This window comes from Dipodomys merriami, unplaced genomic scaffold (assembly GCF_024711535.1).
Source record: "Dipodomys merriami isolate MVZ:Mamm:240054 unplaced genomic scaffold, mDipMer1.0.p SCAF_10, whole genome shotgun sequence".
NCBI classification, from domain to species: Eukaryota; Metazoa; Chordata; class Mammalia; order Rodentia; family Heteromyidae; genus Dipodomys; species Dipodomys merriami.
In genome coordinates this window covers 42,340,700-42,365,229 of record NW_027202271.1, presented here as the reverse complement: position 1 = coordinate 42,365,229, position 24,530 = coordinate 42,340,700, and the positions used below count along the sequence as shown (strand labels likewise).

Here is a 24,530-nt window from a genome sequence, read left to right as displayed (position 1 = left end):
ATAAAATGTGTGGCTAGTTATTTTTGCAAATGGGTTGTGATGATTTTAGTCTATGGGATTATTTCTCCTGTGTCCACATTAATGACATAACAGATCAGTTAAGCTTTTAATTGTTCTTCTTCTTCTTCTTCTTTTTTTTTTTTGACATTCCTGGGGCTTGAACTCAGGTTTCTCACTTGATAGATAAGTACTACTGCTTGACCCACATTTCTAGCCCCTCTTTAATGATTCTAACACCCTACAACCTCATCTCTCTTAGATGAGACACTGCCTCAGATTGGTTATTCTAAGAACACTTGCTTTTATCTGATCTCTTTTAAAAACTTTTTATGATGTATATTAATTGTACAGTTATATATTAATTGTGACAGTTTTCATACCGCTACAGAAGGTACTCTAACCATATCATCAGATGTCTTTTTGTTTTGTTTTTTGTTTTTTTGGGGGTCCGGTCGTGGGCCTGAACTCTGAGCCTGGGCGCTGCCCCTCAGCTCTCCAGCTCAAGGCTAGCGCTCTACCACTTGAGCCACAGCACCACTTCCAGCTTTTTTTTTTTGTTTTTTGCTTATGGGTGCTGAGGAATCGAACCCAGGGCCTCAAGCATGCAAGGCAAGTGCTCTACCACTGAGCCCCTTCCCAGCCCCCATCAGATGTCTTATAGCCACCTTTAGGACATGAATAGAATATGCTGAACATATTTTCACTTTCTTTTTGTTATAATCCACTATAAACATGTTCCTATAAACATGTGGATTTTGTTAAAATTCTGCTCTCTTAGTAACTCTTATAACACTCTAAATTATTTTATATCTCTGTGTTTCAGTTTCATGAATGTAAAAGTACTGGAAAATCCATAGCAAACAGTATATTAGTGGTTTCCAGGAACTGGGGGAGGGAGGGATACAGGATAATGGCTGATTGGTTTGGGTTTTTTTTTTTGCGGGGGGAGCAAGGAAGAAGGTGGGCATCATGATGAAATTTCTAGAATTGGTGATAGTGGATACACACTGGGTTTTGTACTAAACCTCAAATTTTATGGCTTGTGAATTATATCTGGATTTAGAAAAATCAGGAGAGGGAAAGAGGTTGGGAAATTTCAGGTATCTTAGGGAAGAGATTTTGAAATTCACTTTTTAATTTGTAGAATTAGGAAAAAAATTGCTATTGATCCAAATCTTATGGTTTAGTAGTGGGAGTAGTTTGTATTTTTTCCTAAAAATTGAGCGAAAGTTCGACTAATTCTTTGTTAAAAAGTGAATTGAGTGCCTGTGTTGTGTAGTTTGTCTGTGACAGAATGGAAGATCAAAGAAAGCCTATTTGCTAATAATAATCCTATTTATTCTGGTAATAATCGTGTCTCCTTCCATCTCCCTCCCCCTCCTGTGTTAAGCTTTATCCTTTGGGAAAGATGCTTACTGGAGGTTGGAAGTGTCCTCCACTGGTCACCATCCTAGCCAGTTTATTCGCATTTATCTATACCTGTTAGATAAAAGAAGGGGAGGTGGTATATTTGTTTAGGACTCCTTTATTTAGTTAATGCCACTGTGTGCCAGATGCTATCCAGTGCTCTGAGTGTATACTCAGTGGTGAACAACACACATCTACTTCCTGAGATGGTATAAAGAAGTCATGGTTCAATGGTAGAGACAAATATTAGCTAGTAAGCCCACAAATCCACGTGTAAGTACACCTGGATGGAAGAAAGGAAAACAGTGCTGTGAAGGAAAGAGACAGGGTGTCTGATGAGTGATAATAATTCTCCACAGAAGTTATATTTAACTGAAGACATAAAGGAGGAATTAGCTAGGTAAAGACTAGAGACTGGCATAGGCAAAGACCATTACAAGTTCTAGGAAGACTTGTACTAAATTAAGGAAGTAAAAAAAAAAAAAAAGCCAGAAAGATTAGAGCCTGGTAAACAAAGAGTATGATGAGATCACATCTCAAGAGCAGCCAGAGGGAGTTTGTGGAGACCTTAGTAGCGGCTGTTGGGGACAGGGGCACCAAGAGATGTGTCTTAGTCCTAATTGTTGAAGCTGTGGTATGCCTTTATTTAGAAGAAAGACATATGTAATTATAATTAAGGATAATTGAGATGATATGGTCATAAAATATTATATAAATTATAAAATTATAAAATATCCAGTAAGTGCTTTTAAAAGAAGCCATATGAATTCAGAGGCAGATGCTGAGATGGAACCTTAAGCCAGAGCGATAAACCAGAGTGATAGCCTGAGGCAAGAGAGAGAGTTGGAGTTGTAAACATGTTTATGAAATTTAAAGTCATGGGATGTTATTAGTCCACCTAGGAATAAGTAGAAGAATGGGAACAAATGACTGGAGTTTGAGTTGTCCAACCTTTAGATCAGGAGATAGAATGCAGTTTGTAGTATTCACAAAGAAGGAAATGGCATTGCCTCATGAAAGCTGATGTCAGAATATGGTACCAATGTTGAAGAGAGAGAAGGCACTGGGTTGTTATAATGGGTGGTGGGGGACAATGGAGAGTTGCACACTACTTTTGCATGTAGAGGAAGACCCATGTAAACTTAGCACGAAGTTAGTTTCCAAGTGGGGGGCTGGGTGTCCAGCAATTGTCACTGGCACAAACATGGTCTTAGGAAATGCAAAGTGAAAGGAGTTTTGCCTGATGAATTGGAAGGCAGAAGGAAGACTTGGGTATGTATGAGAGAGGTAAGATATACAGAAGTAGTGAAATGTTGGAGAGAAGGGAGGCTCGATGAATATCTTAGGTCACTGGACTGAGCCCTGGATAAGGTGGAAGCCGTGGTACCAGCTATGGATACGGAAAGTAAGTTGTAGTAGGTTTCCACTAATGATTTGGGAAGTAGGTGTTTAAGTGTGCTGGCGGCCAGATTCAGTATTCATAATAGAACGGGTTTCTGAAAAGACCTGGAAGAAAGGATCTCTGGCCCAATTTTTCTCTCATTCTAAAATATTAATCATCTCATTCTTGGCCGAGTTGACTCCTTGTCCTTCAGGCTTTCTCTTAAAGTACTACTGACCACGCGCAATACCTAAGTATTTCACCTATTCACAAAATGGTTTCTTGCTTTATCGTTAATTCTTCATCAAATCAAAAATTATAAATTGAAAAGGCTAATAGCTATTTTGAATGTCCTTAACTAAAGAAATGGTCTCTCTGAAGTGACAGAAATGCAGTTATCCCAATCTGATGATTACTTATTGAGTATATCCCATAGATTTCTAAATGTCCATTTTAAAAGTATACCCTAAAAGTAAAATTATGTGTTTTACTTCTGTATTTGTGAAATTCAAAGTCCAGTAATTCCCAAAAAGTATTAGGTAATAAGCTGAGAACCAGTGACTCACGCCTATAAACTTAGCCTGTGATGTCTGCTGCTTCACTTGATTTTAAGCTCCTTAATTTGAGATTTTCGCTGTTTTGACGTCCCACATGAGGTAAAGATCAGATACCTGTTGCATGCTGGTGACTTGAAAGAGGGATGACTTAGAGCAGATGATGTGTGGTAGAGAATGTGATTGTTGTTTGAGAGGATTTCAGGATATGTGGTTTCCCCAAGTAGTCAAATCCAAGTTAATGTAGTTGAGAAGGAGGAAGATCTTTCAGAAAGGAGCTTGTTGCTTCTAAAGGAAGTCATGCAGTGGAGATTCCTCTAGCCCAGGAGTAGTTTTAGGGAGAGAGAAGGCACCCATAGCAGTAGCTAAACGGATATATAGAGCATGAAGGGAGTATATGTTTGTATAATGATTGATAACCTTGGAGACTTAAGGCTTAATTTTTTGGTCAAGAGTGGAGGAAACTGTGTGGAGTAAGGTAGATTCCTTCCCTTCCCCTTTTCTACCTGGTAGCCTTTTCAAAGTTATGGCCTCTTGGGTTTCAGAGGCTGGGTTGGAAGATGGTCGAAAAGTAGAGAATGGGAGGAAGCAATGGCCTTATGAACACCATCCCTTTTTATGGCTGCAGAAATTCAAAATCCAGTGATTTTCCCCAAAAGTCTTAGGTAGTAAGCCAAGCACCAGTGGCTCATACTTATAATCTTAGCTTTTTAGACTTATGAGATTTGAGGATCATGATTCAAAGTAGCAGGAGCAGAAAAAGCACATGGAACTCTTATCTCTAATTGATCGTCAATAAAACAATAGTGGAACAAAAAAGGTAAGCAGCAGCACCCAGACCCAGTTCAAGCCCCAGTATTGGCACAAAAACAAAAAGTAAGAATATTAGGTAGTAAGCAGCAGAGGTTAGGAAACACATCGAGGCATGATTTGGGAATTGCACTCTTAAGTTAAACCAATTTTTTTTTCTCCTAGAGAGTCACATTCAAGTTTGAATAGACATTAAGAATTTAAAAGTTTGGGCTGGGAAGGTGGCTCAGTGGTAGAGCGCTTGCCTTGCATGCCTGAGGCCCTGGGTTCGATTCCTCAGCACCACATAAGCAAAAAGGTAAAAGCCGGAAGTGGCGCTGTGGCTCAAGTGGTAGAGCGCTAGCCTTGAACTGAAGAGCTGAGGGACAGCACCCAGGCCCAGAGTTCAGGCCCCACAACCGGACCCAAAAAAAAAAAAAATTTTAAAAGTTTGGACTGGGAAGGTGGCTCAGTGGTAGAGCGCTTGCCTTACATACATGAGGCCCTGGGTTCGATTCCTCAGCACCACATAAGCAGAAAAAGAAAAAGGCCGGAAGTGGCGCTGTGGTTCAAGTGGTAAAGCACTCGTCTTGAGCTGAAGAGCTGAGGGACATTGCCCAGGCCCAGAGTTAAGGCCCCATGACCGGACCCCCCAAAAAAAAGAATTTAAAAGTTTTCCACATGGCTTGCAGAATCCAACTCTACTTTAGCACATTTTAAAGGTATATGTATTTTTAATATAGAATGGTACTTTTCTCCTTTTTTTTCTTCAGGGTTACCTTAACGTGAACTCAATTGCTATGTAACACGTAGGCTATTGGTAGAATAAATGACGGTGAAGGATGCTGAATCGATGCTGAATCACTTGCAATTGTTAGAGAAAATTATTGTGTACACTGAGAAGCAGTGACAGTACAGTATTTGGCCAATTTCAGTGTGTATCAGAATTAACTTTTCAAAAATTCATATTCTTGGATCTCACCTCAAAGAATGTGTGATTTTTTCCCCCTAGAAATAAGCCTTTAAAACTAGCCACTAGAGAAAAATGTGTAAACTCCCCGTGCTTTTGAGAATCAGTGGCTAATTGGCTAAAAGCCCTTGATATGGAATCTGACAGGAAGAATGAGAGGGAAATTGAACTCCTTTTCATCTGTTACCTCACCTCACTAAACCCCATTCTTTATCCATAAAATAAGCATGATGAGTTTTCACCACCTCGTGAGGCCCAGGTAAAAAATGCTTATGAAGTATATAGAAGTAGGAGGCCTATAATGTAAAAGTAAAGGTTTGTACCATTGATGTTACCAGTCTTTAAAGAAGTGGAATTTGACTACACTAGATTCCAGGTCTCCATATCTCCTTACTAAAGCTTTCTTTTTTGACAGAACTAGTGTTTGAACTCCGGACCTCTTGCTTGCTAGGTGATAACTGCTCTACTGTTTGAATTTCTAAGGCCTTTTGTCTTCCTTGCTGTTTTTTGTTTTTGGCAAGGGGAGAGAGGGGAAAATTCCTGGGGCTTGAATTCCAGGCCTGGGTACTGACCTTGAGCTTCTTTTGCTCTGGGCTACCTCTCTACCACTTAAACCACATTTCCACTTCTGGGGCTTTTGTTTTGTTTTGTTTTGTTTTTGGTAGTTTAGTGGAGGTAGGTGTCTCACAGACTTCTTTGCCCAGGCTGGCTTTGAATCACAATCCTCAGATCTCAGCCTCCACAGTAGCTAGGATTACAGGCATGAATTACCAGGGCCCAGCTGTATTTCATTTTGTTGATGGTTTCTTTTGCTAGGGACAAACTTTGTCACTTAATCCCATTTGTCAATTCTTGCTATTATTTCCTGAGCTATTGAAGAAAAAATTATTTTTCAAAACACTCATAGCTTCTTTAGCCCCTACTATGCTAGCAAGCTAACTACTTTTATGAGCTAGAATGAATTCTGAAGTACTGCCATCACTTAATTATATTGTTACATAGTTCTGGTCTAGTAAAATCTAACCCCGGCAATATTAACATTTATCTAGTTCATATAGAAATGTTGTTGTGTTTGTGACCCTCTTAATTCCATCTAGGTTTGCAAATGCATGTTCCTGGGAATTAGATTTTATTTTTCTTTTCTTAAAAAAATTATAGGAAACTGCTCATTGATTTCATTAGGCTATTTCCTTGTTTAGTTTTTGCCTGAACAAGAAGGCAGTACAATGTTTCCTTTGTGTATTTCCTTGTGTGCCAGTATAAAACTGGAAATACAACAGAGTACAAAGTCAAGATACCTTAACACCAGAACACTTGAGTATCACTCTTTAATGGACCTTATAGGACATAGTGGAAATAGAAAACAGAATGACTTCTGAAATAATTGAAAATTTCAAAGGTTTCCACATGAAGGTATTTTGGATTTTCAGAATCTTTTGAGTGTAGAACTAAATGAGTTGAGAGAATATAATTCAAGTTTCTAGGATATAGAAAGTCTATATTAAGGACATGGACCTTTTCAAATTCTTCTAATATAATATGTATGCTTTGTGTGTCTGTGTGTGTGTATGTGCATGCATGTGTGCGTGCATGTGTGTGTATTACTAGGGTTTAAATTCAGAGCCTTATACTAGCCAGGCAGGTACTCTACCACTGAACCATACCTCTAGCCCCTATTATAAGTACTCTTTAATTCAGACTCTCATATATATGTGTATATATGTGTGTATATATATATATGTGTGTGTATATATATATATATATATATATATATATATATTCTCTCTGTGTGTGTCTCTCTCTGTCTCTCTGTCTCTCTCTCTCATATAGTTGGTTGTAATACACTGTCCCTGAGCTTTTTTGATCCAGGCTAGCACTCTACCACTTTGAGCCACAGCACCACTTCCAGTTTTCTGGTGGTTAATTGGAGATAAGGGTCTCACAGACTTTCTTGCCCAGGCTGGCTTTGAACTGCAATCCTCAAATCTCAGCCTCCTGAATAGCTAGGATTACAGACATGAGCCACCATGCCTGGCCTCAGTAATAATTCTTTTAAAAACTTATCACAGTGATTTATTTACACATCAGAAAATTCATACACTGCAAAATCATTTGTAGGAAGTTCAATACTGTGAACAGCCTAAATAATAGATTTATTAAGCTATAGCTATATAGTAGAGTGCTATATGGCCTTGAGAAGAATAAGGCAGGATTTTTGCTTTTAGTTTTGACACTAAGTGGCATTGGAAGACAGCTATAAAACTAGACAAAATGTGTGAGATAACTGTTTCAGGCACTGAGCTACAGGGACCACAAAACTATATGAACATACAAGGTGAGCTTACCATACCCTGGCTTTTTCTCTATGGCAGAAAGGTAGAGCAGTAACAGAGTGGCAGACATCAGAGTTTTGCACTCTGATTGATGGGGCTGAAATTTGGATAACAAGCTTCTGAGACTGGGTGCCAGTGGCTGGCGCCTATAATCCTTGCTACTCAGGAGGCTGAGATCTGAGGATCACAGTTCAAAACCAGCCCAGGCAGGGAAGTCCATGAGACTCTTATCTCCAATTAATCACCAGAAAACTGTAAGTGGTGCAGTGGTTCAAGTTGTAGAGTGCTCACCTTGAGCTGAAGAGCTCAGGGACATCACCCAGGCCCAGAATTCAAGCCCCATGACTGACCAAAATAAAAAAGATTCTGGGGTGTTGTCTGAGCAGTGACCATAAGCTACTCTGTATGTTATATGTATATGTATAGGGGAATGTCCTCAAAGATTTTTGGGGTGAAAGTCACCAACACATCTACAGGATCAATTAATCCATTTAGGAAGTCTAACTTCATTGCAAATGGGTGAGAAAAAAAATAAGCACATTTAAAGGATTTTTTTTTTTTGTCGGCTGTGGGGCTTGAACTCTTAAAGGTATTTTTGTAGAGAGAAAAGGATAAATAGACAAAATGTAAATAATAACAAAACTTGGTAAATGTATGAGGCTTTTGTCTTGTAATTTTTTCATAAGCTTGAAGTTATCAAAAATTATCAAAAATAGTAGAGTAACATACTAACACAGCTTTACATTTAAAAAAGATGATTTTCAGTGTACATTACATTAAGCGAACAGAGAAGGGGAGACTAGAGAGGCAAAATGCACAAGAGTAAATATACTGCCTTACCATTTGACATATGAACACTACTATCTGTAATACAAACATATATGCGAATGAACATCAGTTTATGTGAGCACATGGCAATGCAGGCTGACGCCAAGAAAAGGCATTAGGGGACCAAAAACTGGCAGGGGGTTTCACAGGATATCATTTTGTAATGTTATTCTGTCCCAGGCACCTGTCTAATTGCAAATGTTTAGACATGTAAGATAATTTAAAAAACCCAGAAAAACTAAGGAAAGAAGCATTTACTTTCACAAAATAGTACCCTTAACAGAGCAAAACTCAAGTTAACTACAGGCGGTTTTGATTAAAGCATGATTGATAAAGCTTAGGTTAAGGAAAGAACATTATTTTATATTGTCCCTTCTAGAGACAAAGAAGTAAGCTACAAGAGGATAGGCTTTGTCCTAAAAAATGTTTTTTCAGCTCAAGGATTATCATTTCAAGAATATCAATATATGTATACATAAAGAATATACACTGTTTTAGATTGTTCGTTTTACTAACCTTTTTCTTCTTTCAACATTTTATTTCAAAATAGGCCATTTGGGTCATGAATGCTGTAAGCTTTGACATTTGAAGTTATATGGTAATGTTTATATAGGGTGTGGTTCCGTGGAAACATGAAAGCAGATTCTAAATTGACACAGTAAAACATTAACGTCAGTAATCTAATACCTGCCTTTTATTATAATGATAGTGGGTTTGTTGGAACAATTCTTTCTTAAGAAATGTTAAGGAACTAAGAAGGGAATTTAGCGTTAGTTTTTGTAACTTTTGGTGTGAATAGATCCATACAGTTCTTATACTTAAGTACTTCTTTTCTGTTTTCCTGAAATTTAGAGAATATAAAGTATACTGAGCTATAATGATGTAACTAGGACATCTCTGCCCTAGATGTCCCTGAATGGATAGGCCTCAGAAACTCCACCACTGCACTGTATAGTCAAAATCTCTTTCTGGGCTCCAGGCAGGTAGATCCATGTCCATCTCTATCTGCTGTTTCTACTTGTACGTCCAATTGGTATGTAAATTTTCACGTCTGAAACTTTTGAATTTTATTCCTCCTCATCCTACCTTCCAAACTCCCTTTGCTTCTTGTCTTTCCCACCTCATTAGACCACATTTTAAGGTTTAGGTTATCTCTTCTGAAGCCTGGCACCCTTCTGACTCCTCTTCCTCTCTGTCACATCTCACCCCTTAGAAAGCCTCATAGGCGCTACCTTTGTTTATAGAGTGTCTTGATTTTCACTGTACAGACCATAGCCTTCTCCTGACATCATTATTGTAATGCCTGTGAATTGATTACTTTATTTGGTTCTATCTCACTGTTCCTGTTTATTCTTCATCCAACAGCCAGAGTGGTTAGACTTTGGGTGTTTCTAAATGTTTTCTTGATATATAGATATACAACAAAAATTGCACAAAACATCATCTACAATCTGATCAACTTTCACAGTGCAACATACCTATGTCACTAAAATTCAGAACAAGAAACATTACCATTACTGCCATGTATTAGTTAGCTTGACATTACTATGACAAAACATATGAGATAAGCAAACTTTTAGGAGAAAAAGCTAATTTTGGTTCACAGTGTCAGAGATTAGAGTCCATTATTAGTTGGCCTTGTCATTTGGGGGCCTGTGGGAAGGCATTATACCATGGTAGCACATAGTCATGGAGGAAGCTGCTCATCTCATGGTGGCTGAGAAACCAAGATCGACACAGGAAGGAGGTGGTATCCCAGTATCCCTTGATCCTAAGTCACTCCCCCACGATCCTAACAACCCAACATCCTCCCCTCAGCTCTTCAGCTCTAGGCTAGTCCTCTACTGCTTGAGCCACTTCTGGTTTTCTGAGTGGTTTATTGGAGATAAGTCTCGGGACTTTCCTGCCCGAGCTGGCTTGGAAGCGTGATCCTCAGATCTCAGCTCCTGAGTAGCTAAGATTACAGGCGTGAGCCTGAAATATGCATATGCATTCTTGGAGTTATTTCTGCTAAGAATGCTCTTTCTCCACATCTCTAGCCTGGATCACTCAATTTCAATCAGCTTTCTGCTCAAATGACTTCAGATATATAAAAGTCCTGTACATGCATGAAATTATCAATAATGTCTCCTTCAGGGAAGGGATTGTTTTCTATTTGCTTTAGTGTATCTTGTTTGCAGTATAACACATAAAAACTCAAATAGGATCCTAAATATAATGCATCTGAGAATTACTTGTTTTCTCTTTTTGGATACATTAAATCAGACCCGAATATAGATATTTTATCATTTGGATGATCTGTGAAACAACATCAACTTTGTGTGCTTTCTTTTCTTTTTATTTTTTTTTTACTTTATATATTTTTTGTTTCTCCACAACACAGTTAAATTTACATTTTGAAAAACTTACAAATTTTCTGAATTGAAGCAATCTATTCCCATATATAAAAATGTATGTAGCGGGGAAGGTGGCTCAGTGGTAGAGCGCTTGCCTTGCATGCATGAGGCCCTGGGTTCGATTCCTCAGCACCACATAAGCAGAAAAAAAAAAAGCCGGAAGTGGCGCTGTGGCTCAAGTGGTAGAGTGCTAGCCTTGAGCTGAAGAGCTGAGGGACAGTGCCCAGGCCCAGAGTTAATGCCCCACAACCAGACCCGCCCCCCAAAAAGAAAAAATATATATGTAAATATATATTATAAAGATACTGTACAGTTACATGAGTAATATAATGAGTAAATTTCCTATAGAGTGTTGTTACTCCCCTCTTTGTTTTTCCCCTACCATCCCTCCCTCTCTGCCTTCCCAACTCCTCCCCCTGCCAAAGTTGTAAAGTTCATTTTCTTTTTTTTTTCTTTTTTCTTTTTCTTTTTTATTGTGAACATACCATACAGAGGGGTTACAATTACATGGGCAAGATAATGAGTATATTTCTTATCAAGCATTGTTGCCTCCTCCTTTGTTTCCCCTTCCCATCCCTTCCCATCTCCCCCTCCCCCCAAGTTGTAAAGTTGGTTTTTCGACATAATGACTTGTACAGCTCATTGTTGCAATGGGTCCACCTGTATCCCTATTTAAAGGATTTGTTTTTGCCCTTCCCCTCCACAAATTATACCAACATCAAATACGGTGAAAGCAGGGGTTATACCGTGGGGGAGGGACATACAAAGCAACAAAGAGACATAGGAATAGACATAGGTCCCATGGTTTCCCTTATTTGCAATAACTAGTATATGTCTGAGACAAGCAGAAAATGTCAGATAAGTTGATGTTAGGTGAAATGAACCCCAAGGTAAGTATTCAAATGTTTTTGCTTTCATGCAATTATTTCTAACATATTTATAAGATGATTTCTTTGTTACTTTGTATGCTTTCTAAAAATAAATGCTAGGTAACATTGTAGCTTAAAACTTACAAACACACTTTAACTATTTTACATGAAGATAATATATAAGCTTGAATCCAAATGAATACTGAATGGTTAGCTAAACAACTTAGAAGGTTTCAGTAGCTTTATAAAGCCAGGCCCTATTTTTCTTATAGCAGTAATACTAATCGCATTTTAAGTTTACAAAGTTGACTTTTTTCTAGGCATTAGTGATTCTCTTCAACCTGCTTCTTGCTTATTGGGGCTATTCTGTTGCTGTATACATATAATAAAATTTGCTTTTTATGCAAGACAAATCTATTTCTCATTTATTTATATGTTCATTATGTATGTTCAAGGCCTTAATTTCCACAATTGATTATATTCGTTTTCCTTCTCCAAAAGTTTTAAACTAATGTCTGACACACATGATTCTTTTATTATTTGTCAAATTGCATAAAATTGCCCTCCAGCTATGAAAGCCATTTCTGGGTCAATTGACAAAATTTAGAGTTTAGTTGGTAGACTAAAGAATTGTATATATTTAGCTGGGTGCCAGTGGCCTACACCTGTAATCCTAGCTACTCAGATCCTCAGATCTGAGGATCGCGATTCAAAGCCACCCCAGGCAGGAAATGTCGTGAAAACCGGAAGTGGTGCTGTGGCTCAAGTGGTAGAGCACTCGCATTGAGCTGAAGAGCACAAGGACAGTGCCCACGCCCAAAGTTCAAGCCCCACGACTCACAAAAAAAAAAAAAAAAAAGAATTGTATATATTTGATTATTTTTCTAGCTGACAATTGCTTTGGGTAGGTGAGAAAATATACTTATTCTTAGAAATATGTTGAAGAATTTTTTAAAAATTAGCTCTCCCTGTCCAAAGAAATCCAAAACAACAACATGTGACACAGATTTAATAGCTCCCCCGTCATCAAGAGAGTGAGGCAAAACTGGCTCTTAGTCCAGTGATCCTCTGAAGTTCTATGCTACTTTCTTGTTAAATAGTTTAACAGAGCTCGAATTGAATACTGGGGCCAGTAACCCTGCTATGTGGTTTGTTTGCACAGGACTCAGTCAAGCTTGCATATTTGTGATGTGGCTTAATATTTTTGCTATAACCTGATCTTCCCTACAACTTAACAGCTTCTCTGTTACCAAGACACCTTGTTATTAGATGCACTGCCCTCTTAAATTAAAAATTCCTGCATTTGCAGTTTAACTAACAGTGGTTTTATCCTTCTCTTTCTTAATAGCTACTGCATCCTGGGACACCTTTCTCATGCTATGGAATTTGAAACCACAAGCTAGAGCTTACAGATATGTAGGTCACAAGGACGTTGTAACCAGCGTGCAGTTTGCTCCACAAGGGAACTTACTAGCATCTGCCTCAAGAGACAGAACTGTTAGACTCTGGATTCCTGATAAGTAAGAGAAATAAACACTTGATATTATTTGGCTTTAGGGATGTGAAGGAACTATGCCTCTCTGCTTTGAATGTACTTCTTGGGTATGCCTAAATTCCCCACCTACCTGTATTTAATTGGGACACACAGGAGATGTTTTTCTTCATCTTTGTGGTTCCTTCCCTAGAAGCCCAACCCAACATTTGTATCCCAGGTAACTGGTGCACCTGGGGGCAGTGGGAAGTCCCCCTGGCTCTGAGGTCTTTGCTGTAGCTACACCGCCTCCCACCACATATATCAGTCACCATGATTAGTTCTGCCCTTCTTTGTTTTGCCCCTGGCCCACTTGCAGCCTTTCCCTTTCTACCTTTCTCCTCTTCCCTTTCCTTTCCCTTCCCCTTTCTTTGTACCCCCTGCACACCTCCATCTTGTACAAGTGGCAGTATGCTCTTCCCCTAATAAACTCTTTTCTGCCTGATCCAAACCTTAAAATTATGTCTTCTTTCTAAAAAATTACTTCCAACATGGAGATATGAATATTTCAAGCTTTCTGGGGATGGTGGTAGTTGGCAATTTGTTATTGATTGATTAATACCTGTACTTGGCTTCAATTCAGGATCTCATGTGCTTCCTTAGATTTTTTTTGATCAATGCTGGTACTCTACTATTTGAGCCACACCTCCACTTCTGGCTTTTTGGTGGTTAATTGGAGATAAATCTCACAGTGTTGTCTGCTTGACCACTGGCTTTGAACTGAGATCCTCAGATCATAGCTGCCCCCCCCCCAAGAAGCTAAGCACCCCCCACAGTAATTAGCAATTATAGATTATCTACCAAGAAACATATGCATTGCAGTATATAAAAAGTCTACAGTTTATTCACTTCCTATTGTCCATTCATAGATGTTTTAGGGACCCTTTGATGTTTACTGACTAGCTCTGTGCTTGAACTGTTCTTTGATTTTGATTAATAAAATTTATTTTGTGGCGCCAGCATTTCCTTGTTAAAGAAAATTTCTGACAATATAAATTGCTGCATTTTCAGCTCATACCAACTATTTTAAGCAATTATGAAATCATGTTTTTTAAGAAAAGCTTTAAAACGTAAGTAGCTAAGTGTGGTAGAGCATGCCTGTAAGTGTAAGGGAGGTAAGGGAAGGAAGATGAAGGGTTTGAGGCAAGCCTGGGTTACAGAGCATATCCCAGCCTGGCGTGGCTTATGAGATTTTGTCTAAAAAAAAACAAATGAACAAACAAAAACAACTTGAAGAATGTAAACTTTTAAGCATACGTGAAAAACTGAATAGCCTCTTCCCAACTATTCATCAACTAACTTCATTTTACTTCATCTAACTCCTTTTTCAGTACTTTTAGAACAAATTTCATGCATCCTATCCTTGCTTGCTGTGTCTTATCAGAAGATAGGCATTTGGGCATTTTCCTTGAATCTGTTGTAACAGGATTTGATTTGCAGCATGTGACTGAGCAGGCCTGGACACTTACCACTCAAAGCAAGTTCACAGGGGATTACCCTGCCACTGGACACTTTATCCTGCCGTCACCTAGGAAATTTCATTCTGAGAAATCTGTGTTTTTATCTGGATGAAAGTAAAACCTGTTGATGAGAAATGACAAGTTACAGTGATAATGTGCATGCATGTAGAAGGGAGTAACAAAGGGGCAGAGACCAGTTTTGGGCTCAAAGGAGAATCATGCTCTAAAATCTTTAACTTTGGGATTTAGGGCTAGCACAGATTTTAGTCTTTTATAATGGAAATCTCAGGGAACAAGGGTTAGCAAGGTTAAATCACACAGAACCATTAGCTTATAGTCCCTAATGGCTCATGGCCCATCTTAGCGCGCTGATTATGTTTGTGTATCTCTGATTTCTCTTTCTAAATCAGATCACGGAGGGCCAGGGCAGTGGCAGGTCATACAAAAAACAGATGCTTCCACCAGTGACCAGTTATCTCACAGTGTTTAATAGCCCCCACCTGTTTCGTTCAATACAGAAATGATCGTTTTAATGATTTTATGCATTTTATGCATATGGGTTCTCCTTGCTTGATGTGGGAAGGGATGACTCCCACAGCCTCATTGTGCTGATAGCTGGGTGGAGGTCAGGCACTTCCCTCACAGTCTGGAGCCTTGTTGCTGTGGTTGGCCAGGATGCCTTGCTTCTCCACGTGTACTGACTCGGCAGTATAACATGGACTTTCTTAACAGTATGGTAGTTGCGTCCTAGAGAGTAAAAACAAAGCTACTCCCCCTTTTCAAGGGCTAGACTCAGGGCTTGCACACTGTTACTTCTGCTACATTCTCCGGATTAGGGTCACACACCAGTCAAGACTCAAGTGAGAAACCAATTGTGCACCAGCACAGCAAACACAGAACACACCTATTTTGTTTCTTACATGGTTCCTGGTGAGACAAGTTCCTGGCTAGGCCTGTCTGCAGTGGAGACTAGAGCCTTTAAAATGAAGGCTTGCTGAGCAGCCTGCTGGTGTGTGGAATGGGGAAGTAGAGATCAGTGCAGGTTTCAGTGATCCAGAAAGGGAAGACTGTCCCTTCCCTTCTCATCCCAGTCACCACAGGTACCAAGTCTTCTTTATCTTCTCTCAGTTTTAAACTACTCCTGATTTCACCATATAAAAGATCTTCTTGAATCTTCACTGTAGTAGTCCTGGAATGTACCCCCTCCCATCTTTGTTGAAAATCAATTTTAGTTATTCCTGATGTATTATACTGGTCAGATGATGGGAAATTAAATGGTGAAGTCTCTTTGCCATCTACAGGCCACAGAAAGGGGCAAGCCAGGTTGGCTCTTAAAACATTTACACCTGGATTCTTCCCAGTGGAATTCACAAAATTGCCCTCTTTTATGTGCCTACATTGTGCTTAGGTCTGATCCTACTGAGATGACTGAAGCAGCAATCTTGTCCTCAAAAGCACACTGCTTCAGAGAAGAGAAGCAAATCTGTTATTTTGTTTGTTTATTTGTTGTTGTTTTTGCCAGTCCTGGGTCTTAAACTCGGGCCTGGGCACTGTCTCTGAGCTTCTTTTTGCTCAAGGCTAGCACTCAACCACTTGAGCCACCGTACCACTTCCAGCTGTTTCTATTTATGTGGTACTGAGGAATTGAACCTAGGGCTTCATGCATGCTAGACAAGCACTAAGCCATATAACCAGCCCATCGTTTTTTATATTGTTGTTGTTGTTTATTTTTGTTAGCCCTGATATAAGCCAAGTGCTGGTGGCTCATGCCTGTAACCCTAGCTACTCAGGATACTGAGATATGAGGATTGTGGTTTAAAGCCAGCCAGGCAGGAATGTATGGGAGACACTCATCTCCAATTAACTACAAAAAGCTCTGGCTCAAGTGGTAAAGTGCTATTTTTGAGCAAAAAAGCTTAGAGACAGTGCCCAGGACCAACACACACACACCACACATGTCATGATGTGATGCGTAGGTTAAATAATATTAGTAGATCCAAAGCCAGCTGGAGTTGGGAAGTAGTTCACCTGAGAAAGCACAAAGGGCAGAGGTGTGTTTTAAGCACTGTGGCTGTTCTGAGTACAAAGTTCAACAGCACACGTAGGAGTTGCCTTTCAGGTTGGAAAGCCAGAGATGTGTTTACACTAGGATTTATACACTTGGTGATATAGCTACTTCTAGCAAGCAGATAAGCACAATTTGTATGTGACTAGCGGGGATGAAAGATTAGAACAAGGAAGCCAGATAAGAGGATTTTGAAGTAATCTAGGTGAAGGATATTGAGGATATATAGCTACCTAAGGGTAAGAGCTGGGGTACAAAGAAGCAGGCCATCCAAAAGATATTGAGGAAGTGGACACACAAGGTTTATTTACTTCCTGGAAAAGAGGAAGGGGTGGGACTAATTGTGATTTCCAGGATTCTGGTTCAGAAGTAGGTGGCTATTGTTCCAGGACTCTAAGATCTAGGTAGAAGTGGCTGTAACCAATCAATAATAGGTTGAGGGCAGATGTGTGGGAGGTAGGATATCGAAAAAGCTGAGCCTGTCTAACTAACTTCCATTGCCAATCTTTTTCACTCAGTTGTGGCAGTTTTCCCCTTATGGTATCAATAACATAAATAAGATTTTCTAAGTTGGAACATTTCTAAGTCCTATAAAGTAAAAGTGCCTTGAGAATATAGCAGCACTGACAGAATATCTTAGTATTTTTCAAACATAACCTTATAGCTCCAAAACTACTGAAAGCTGCTCCTACTTTAGCAATTCTTATGCTTTTTCCTCCTCAAGTACCTCACATTATTTTCTCTATCTTTTTTCACTTTCTAGCCAAGAAAAAAAAAGCATCTGAAATTTTAGATGCTGAAATATGCTTTTTCCCCCATTAATACTGTGTTTCATTTATGAATACTAAGATCAAGTCTACAAAGTAAGCTAGGCCTTCAGTACACATGTGAGTCTCAGTTCTCATCATTCCAACTCACTGGAGGCTGGGAGCGTAGGTGACCACGGTGAGGATAGATCACCCGGGGGCACTGTGTGGAAAGGCAAATGACACCTAGGCTATCTTTTCTTCCCAACCCAGGCTGCCAAGTCACACAGCATCCATGTGACCCAGGTACAAAATACTGCTTGGAGCTATGAATTTAATCAGTCCTAGTTTTTCTAGGTTGTACTTTCTTTTCTGAGTAGCTAGGATTACCTGGCCTATAGATTGTCATTTCTAAAGGAAGTTAAAAATGCATGGTAGAGACTGGCTCAAAACTTCTTCCCCTAGCTTCTAACTGAGACAGAAGTAGAATGTGCATGTCAAGGGTAGGTATAACCAGGGTCTTCCTTGTTTTAATTTTATTAAACCCAAACCCAGCCAGTATGAAACAATATGGAGGTGCAGTACAGCATACTTCATACTTCTTCTAGGTTTACAATAGTTAAACCATTTTATACATTTCCAAGTCTTCATTGTAATTAAATGTTGATTATAATTAAGTCAAGTAAGTTATTAGTATTAAACTGTTTATTTCCAGGAAAGGGAAATCTTCAGAATTTAAAGCACATACAGCTCCAGTTCGAAGTGTGGACTTTTCATCCGATGGTCAATATCTTGTTACAGCTTCTGAAGACAAGTCTATCAAAGTATGGAATATGCATCGCCAGCGCTTCTTATATTCCTTATACCGACACACACATTGGGTACGCTGTGCCAAGTAAGTGAAGAAAGTTTCATAACAACACTTTTTTTCTTCTATAACAGATTTTCACCTCCCTATCTCCAGGAATGAGATTGAGGGTAAATTCATTCATCTACTCAGCAAAAATGTATTACATGATTATTGTGTGCTGGGACCAGTAGTAACCTTGTTCTCATGGAACTTGTGGTTTGTTTTGTTTTTTTTTAATTGTGAAAATACCGTACAGAGGGGTTACAATTACATGGGCAAAGTAATGAGTACATTTCCTATCAAGCATTGAAGGGAACTTGTGTTTTAAAGAGATAGACTTTTTTTTTCAAGAAAGGACAATAGGTGGGGAGGAAAGGGATGGTAGGGGAAATATAAAGGAGGGTGTAACAATACTCGATAGGAAATGGATTCATTACCTTGCTCATGTAACTGTAACCCCTCTGTACAGTATCTTTACAATAAAAATATATATTAAAAAAAGAAAGGACAATAGAATGAAAAACTGGACAGGGTTGGTAGGGGGCGAGCCATTTTAAACAGTGTTCCTGGATGCCTCTCGGAGAGCAGGGCTTTGGGCAGAGAATTAGAGGAAGGAGGGAGTAGAGCTTGAAGAATTTGTGAAAGGAGGTAGGAGTCTGCTAGCTATTTGAGGGAAAGCAAGAGTAGTGAATGGAGCAGAGGTAGGAGAGTAAAGAGGGAGGCCTGGGCAAGGTGAGGGTATTCTGCCATGTACCACACGGAGAAGGAACTCCTCGCACTGTCCTCTCGTAGTACAGGAGGATCACTCTGACTACTGTGCAGTCCATAGTTAGAATGTCCTCAAAAAACTAAAAATAAAGAACTATTATATGGTCTTGCTGTCAACTCTTTGTTATGTATATAAAGGAATCAAAGGCAGCCTACAAAAGAGATACCTGCACATTGCTGTTTGCTTTGGTACTATTCACCATAGTCCAGTCATGGAATCAGCCTAGATGCTCATAAATGAATGAATGGATAAAAATGTGGTATATACTTATATGTGTGTATACACATCTATAATACAATCACATTATATATATTTATACAGAGAGATTACATACATACATGAATACACAGTGGAGTATTAGCCATAAGAAAGAGAAGAAAAATGTCATTTGCAGAAAAAATGGATGGAACTGAAAACATCCTATTAAATCACATAAGCCAAACTCAGTAAAGACAAATGGTTATGTTTCCTTTTTCTTTTATTTTAAGGAAGGAAAAGGAGAAAAGGGACCTGAAAGTAGGAGGAGGAGTTAAGAAATAGGAAGATTGCCAATGGGAAGGATAAATGTGCCAGGCACTGGTAGCTCACACCTGTAGTCCTAGCTTCTCAGGAGGCTGAGATATGAGGATCACAGTTCAAAGCCAGCCCGGGCAGAAAAGTCCTCGAGACTTTTATCTCCAATTAACCACCCTTCTGGTGCTGTGGTTCAAGCAATAGAGCGCTCACCTTGAGCTGAAGAGCTGAGGGATAGTGCCCAGGCCCAGAGTTCAAGCCCCACAACCTACCAAAAAAAAAAAAAGGATAAATGTGGATAAAAAGGGCCATAAATAATTCACAGTACTTACATACATATATGAAAATGTCATAGTAGAAGCCACTATTTCATACAATTACTATAAACATAAAAAAATTTTAAGTTGATCCATAGCAAGCATGATGGTACATACCTATAATGCCAGCTATTTGATTTTGGAAGTTTTTTTTGTTTTTTTGTTTGCTTGTTTGTTTTTATTGTCAAGGTGATATACAGAGGGGTTACAGCCAGTTCTGGGGCTTGAACTCAGAGCCTGGGCTCTGTCTCTGAGCCTCTCTGTGCTCAAGGCTAGTGCTCTACCACTTAAGCCACATTCCTACTTCCAGATTTTTCTGTTTTTGTGATACTGAGGAATCAAACCCTGGGCTTCATGCATGCTAGGCAAGCACTCTACCACTAAGCCACATTCCCAGCCCCCAAAGCTAACTGTTTGAGAGGCTGAGGTAGGAAGAGTACAAGTTTGACCAATCTGGGCAACTTGGAGAGACCTTGTTTCAAAACAAAATAAAATATAAAAAGAACTAGGAATGTAGCTTAATGGGAGAGCACTTTACCAGCATATGCAAGATCCCTGTTATACTAAATACTACAAAAATAAATTATATGTATTATATATGTGTGCATGTATGTGTATATATTGGACCAGAAATAGGGATATATGGTTAGGCCACAATGTCAGTGCAAATCTCCATATGGATATTTTGAGAAGCAGTTGGATGCTAAAGGGAATTTGGAGTGACATCAACAGTATTTACTCTTACACCGAAATGACAGAAAGAGGAGTCAAGGAGAACTGTAGAATCTTCGTTAGAATCTGTTGGTCAGTTAACAGCCACAGAGTTCTAAAGATACACTGCCAAGAAACTCCAAGTTCACATCTCATTTCTCCATCAGAGGTGCCTAGGAAAGGAAGACTGTTTTCTTTTCCCAATTTGTAGGTGAGAAACATAGATTTTAGAAAGCTACAGTTAGGACTCATCTGGTTGAAAGTGACAGAAACACAGAGTACTTCATTTTCTCCCCCTATGGTGGTTGGTTATTTGGCTGACATGTGATCTTGGAGTAGAAGACTAGAACCAGGGACTCTAGTACCACCAGCTTTCTCCCAGTTCATTGGTTACAGGAGCCTTTTTTGACTAACATCATCTCATTTTTCTTCTGGTTTACAGTTCATAGTGGGTTTTTTCCACTCTGCTTCTCTAAGATCTTTTATTTTTAGCACTTTTCTCATGGTGAGCCTAAAAATGGTTGACTTCTAACCGAGACCCTCAGATTTCAACCTCTTGAGTAGGCCAGACAAGAGCCACCTGCACCCAACCTCAAGATCATTTTTGTTGCTTATAGAAAATGGAGGCACAGGGCCAGATGTGGTTCAGCAATGGATTGGAATGAGGGGCATTGGAAGGGAAATAGCAATCAGTAATGACTCTCTTGCCCAGAAAAAGAATGTTGAAGAAGAAACAGATCAGAGGAAGAAAGATGATAAATGTGAGTTTAGAAAAGTTCAGAGTTGGAGGTGCTTACAGGCTGCTTATGAACGGTGACCAAATAGTACTCATGGGCAGAAATCTCAAGAAAGAATAGCTATAAATAAATAGATATTGATTTCATTTACTGTTTGTCTCAGTTTGCAGGAATCAATTCTGTTGTTGTAGTTAAAGATGGATTCTCTTCTAATGCTGACCAACACTTTAGAAAACATAGAAATTTTGTGTCTATCCTTCAACTTCACCTTAAGTACATAAACACCAAATCATAAGCAAATTCTGAGACTGCCAATACATATATGAACGTTTTAGTCTGAAAGCAGTCAAAACTTGCTCGTGTAACAAATAGAAAATCATGGCTAGTTGATTGTAAGCTTCCCGGGGTTATCTGACTGGGCAGTTTCAGAATTCACCCTAGGACTGAAAGCTTTGTACTTATCGAGGCAGTCTTATTACACTACTGTTCTTTGTTTGGTGGCCTTCCTATTGGCTTCTGAGGTCCTTTTGCTTAATGATTTGTTTCTTATAGAACATGGAACAGTTCTTACTCTTGTTTGGTCCTAGAACCCTGAAGGCTCAAAATGTGTTTATGGAATATATACTTTAATGATAAGAAACATCCAGTAGATGACTGGAGTTATAGCTCTCAATGGGAAAGTACTTGCCTAGTATGGGAGGGAGGGAGAGAAGAAAGGAGGAGATAAAAAGACAAAACAAGAAATAAAAGGAAAACCTGGATTTCTTACAAATGCTTTTTTTTTTGGGGGGGGGGCATTGGGCTGGAACTCTGGGTTTGGGCGCTATCCCTGCGCTCTTCAGCTCAAAGCGAGTATTCTACCACTTTAGCCACAGTACCATTTCCAGTTTTCTAGTAGTTATATATATAAGAGTCTCACAGACTTTTCTGCCGAGGCTGGCTTTGAACCGTGATCCTCAGTTGTAAGCCTTCTGAGTAGCTAGGATTACAGGTGTGAGTCATGGCACCCAGCTTACAAATACATTTTGTTGTTGTTGTTGTTGTGGGTCATGGGGCCTGGGGACCTGGGCGCTGTCCCTCAGCTCTTCAGCTCAAGGCTAGTGCTCTACCACTTGAGCCACAGCGCCACTTCCGGCTTTTTTCTTTTTGCTTATGTGGTGCTGAGGAATCGAACCCAGGGCCTCCTGCATGCAAGGCAAGCACTCTACCACTGAGCCACCTTCCCAACCCCTACAAATTCATTTTAAAAAACATTTCCTGGTTCTTAGCCAGGTGCCAATGGCTCATGTCTGTAATCTTACCTACTGAGGAGACTGAAATCTTAGAATCATGTTTCAAAGTCAGCCCAAGCAGGAAAATTTGTGAGATACTAATCTCCAATTAAGCACCAAAAAGCCAGAAGTAGAGCTATGGCTCAAGTGGTAAAGTACCAGCCTTGAGTGAAAAAGCTAAGATACAGCACCCAGGCCCTTAGCGTGAGTCCTAGTACCAGCTCCCCCCTTCCTCCCCTCAAAATCATGGTTCTCTAATAAAGTAACTCTCTGACTGTACATCTAGGCCTAAAATTTTATGTAGAGACTGAGGAATTCCATAGATCACTAAAGAACTCCTGTTTTATAATTTGGGCCACTCTCATGAGCATATGAACCAGTTTTTCAAGAAAGAAGTTGAAATTTTTCCTCATTTTTCTTAACATCTAATTAGCCTGGAAGGGTTAAACAGAAATTAAATTGGCCTCAAATGCCTTTCAGGCAGTCTGCCTGCTGACCCATTAGTCACCATTGACTAATATTCACCTTGTGTGACTGTGTATGTTTGCACATATGTTTGTATGTTTGGGTGGTACTAAATTGGAGACTGAACAGCCTTAACAATTCTCAATGGAAAATTTATATTCTGCTAATAGTCTCCAAATTAACAGCCCTGTCAGGTATTGTTTGGGTTTTATCAATAAGGGCCTCATGAAAGTCAGGATAAAGGGAAGATTGTCTTTTCAGTGCTGACTTATTTTTTTAATGTCTGTAATTAAAAATAACAGGGAGGAGGCAATACAAGCCATCAACCTTTCTCTCAGCTCTTCTAATGGCAAAAATCATATGCAGGAATCATAGTGGCATGTCCAGAGAAAGGGGAAGGCTTTCACGGTGCTCCCCCTTTGGTTGTGTTTCTTTGGCGGAGGAGCCTGCCTTGCCTCTGCTTCTGGCCTCTTCCCCACCCCACCCCCACTTATCTCAAGTGCAGTCACTTCCTTTCTTGTGGGAAATTACTCTAAGTTATGGCACCCTCCTGCTCAGGATAAGATTGTAACTGATCAGCTGCTTTTTCTTATTTACCTGTTTCTTCCATAAGGCTTCTGGTGACAGATTGGTGCCTCTTTGTTTCATTTTTTATATCACACTCTAAAAATGACATAAATTCTGAGTTCCCCCTCCTTTTTCCCCTCCCTAGAATGAAAGCTTCATGAGAGTAGGGATGTTATCGTCTCATTCACTTCTATATTCCTGTTATCTAGAACAGGGCTCATCCTGGGGACTACCAGGTGCTTAGTAGACTTTATGAGTAAATGGGTGAATGGATGAATTAGAATGAATGAATTTTCTCCCATAAATTTTTCAAGGAAAAGAGTGGGGAGGGAGGAGGGGGGGACGTGCTTATTTAATTTATAGCTTCTATCACCTCTCATAGGTTTTCTTACAGGATAATTTGTTTTCTGATGGTACTACTGCTTCCATTTTAGAACTTTCTATGGCTTATATAGAACTTAAAGTACTCAAAATAATTTGGCTAGTCAACAAACTCTTTTATCAGAAACTTAAGCAGAGTTTTTCAAAAGTTTGGCTAACAGCCAAACTCAGGTTCAAACCTCAGTTTCTCCTTAGCCTCAATTAACTAACCTGCTTTATAAGGTTACTTTGAAGACTAAATTGGTTACTCTAGGAAGTGTTAAGAACCATTCAGGGAGGTATATACTCAATAAATGTTGGTAGGAAAATGAGTGATAATGTTGTAGAATAAGTGTATTAGTTACTTCTGTATAGCGCTGATGAAAATGCCTGACAGAAACAATTTATGGAGTAGCAGATTTAATTTGGTTGGTTTCAGAGAGGTCATCCCTCTCGACAGGGAGGGAGCGTGTGGCAGAGCTAGGGTTAGAAAATAAGAGCCTAAGACAGCATAGAGCTCCCAAAGACATACTACAGTGGTTTATTTCCTCTTACCTTTTACTGTTTTCCAATAATGTCATCATATTATGATTCTATTAAATTATTCAAGTGATTAGATCAGAGCCTTAGGTTCTAATCTT

General features: G+C 39.3%; 1 protein-coding gene across 11 annotated transcripts in view; it reads left to right on the top strand.

Annotated features, from left to right (window-relative positions):
* Positions 1–24,530, top strand: part of Poc1b (POC1 centriolar protein B) — an 81,325-nt gene that overhangs the window by 6,286 nt on the left and 50,509 nt on the right. For all 11 annotated transcript variants that reach the window (XR_011365436.1, XM_069989625.1, XM_069989604.1 and 8 more), the window contains 2 exons: positions 12,876–13,047; positions 18,045–18,224. Coding sequence is in view for 10 of the 11 variants with exons in the window: in XM_069989625.1 (XP_069845726.1) it covers positions 12,876–13,047; positions 18,045–18,224 (352 nt within the window). In the remaining variant the exon portion in view is untranslated. The remainder of the gene's footprint in view (positions 1–12,875; positions 13,048–18,044; positions 18,225–24,530) is intronic.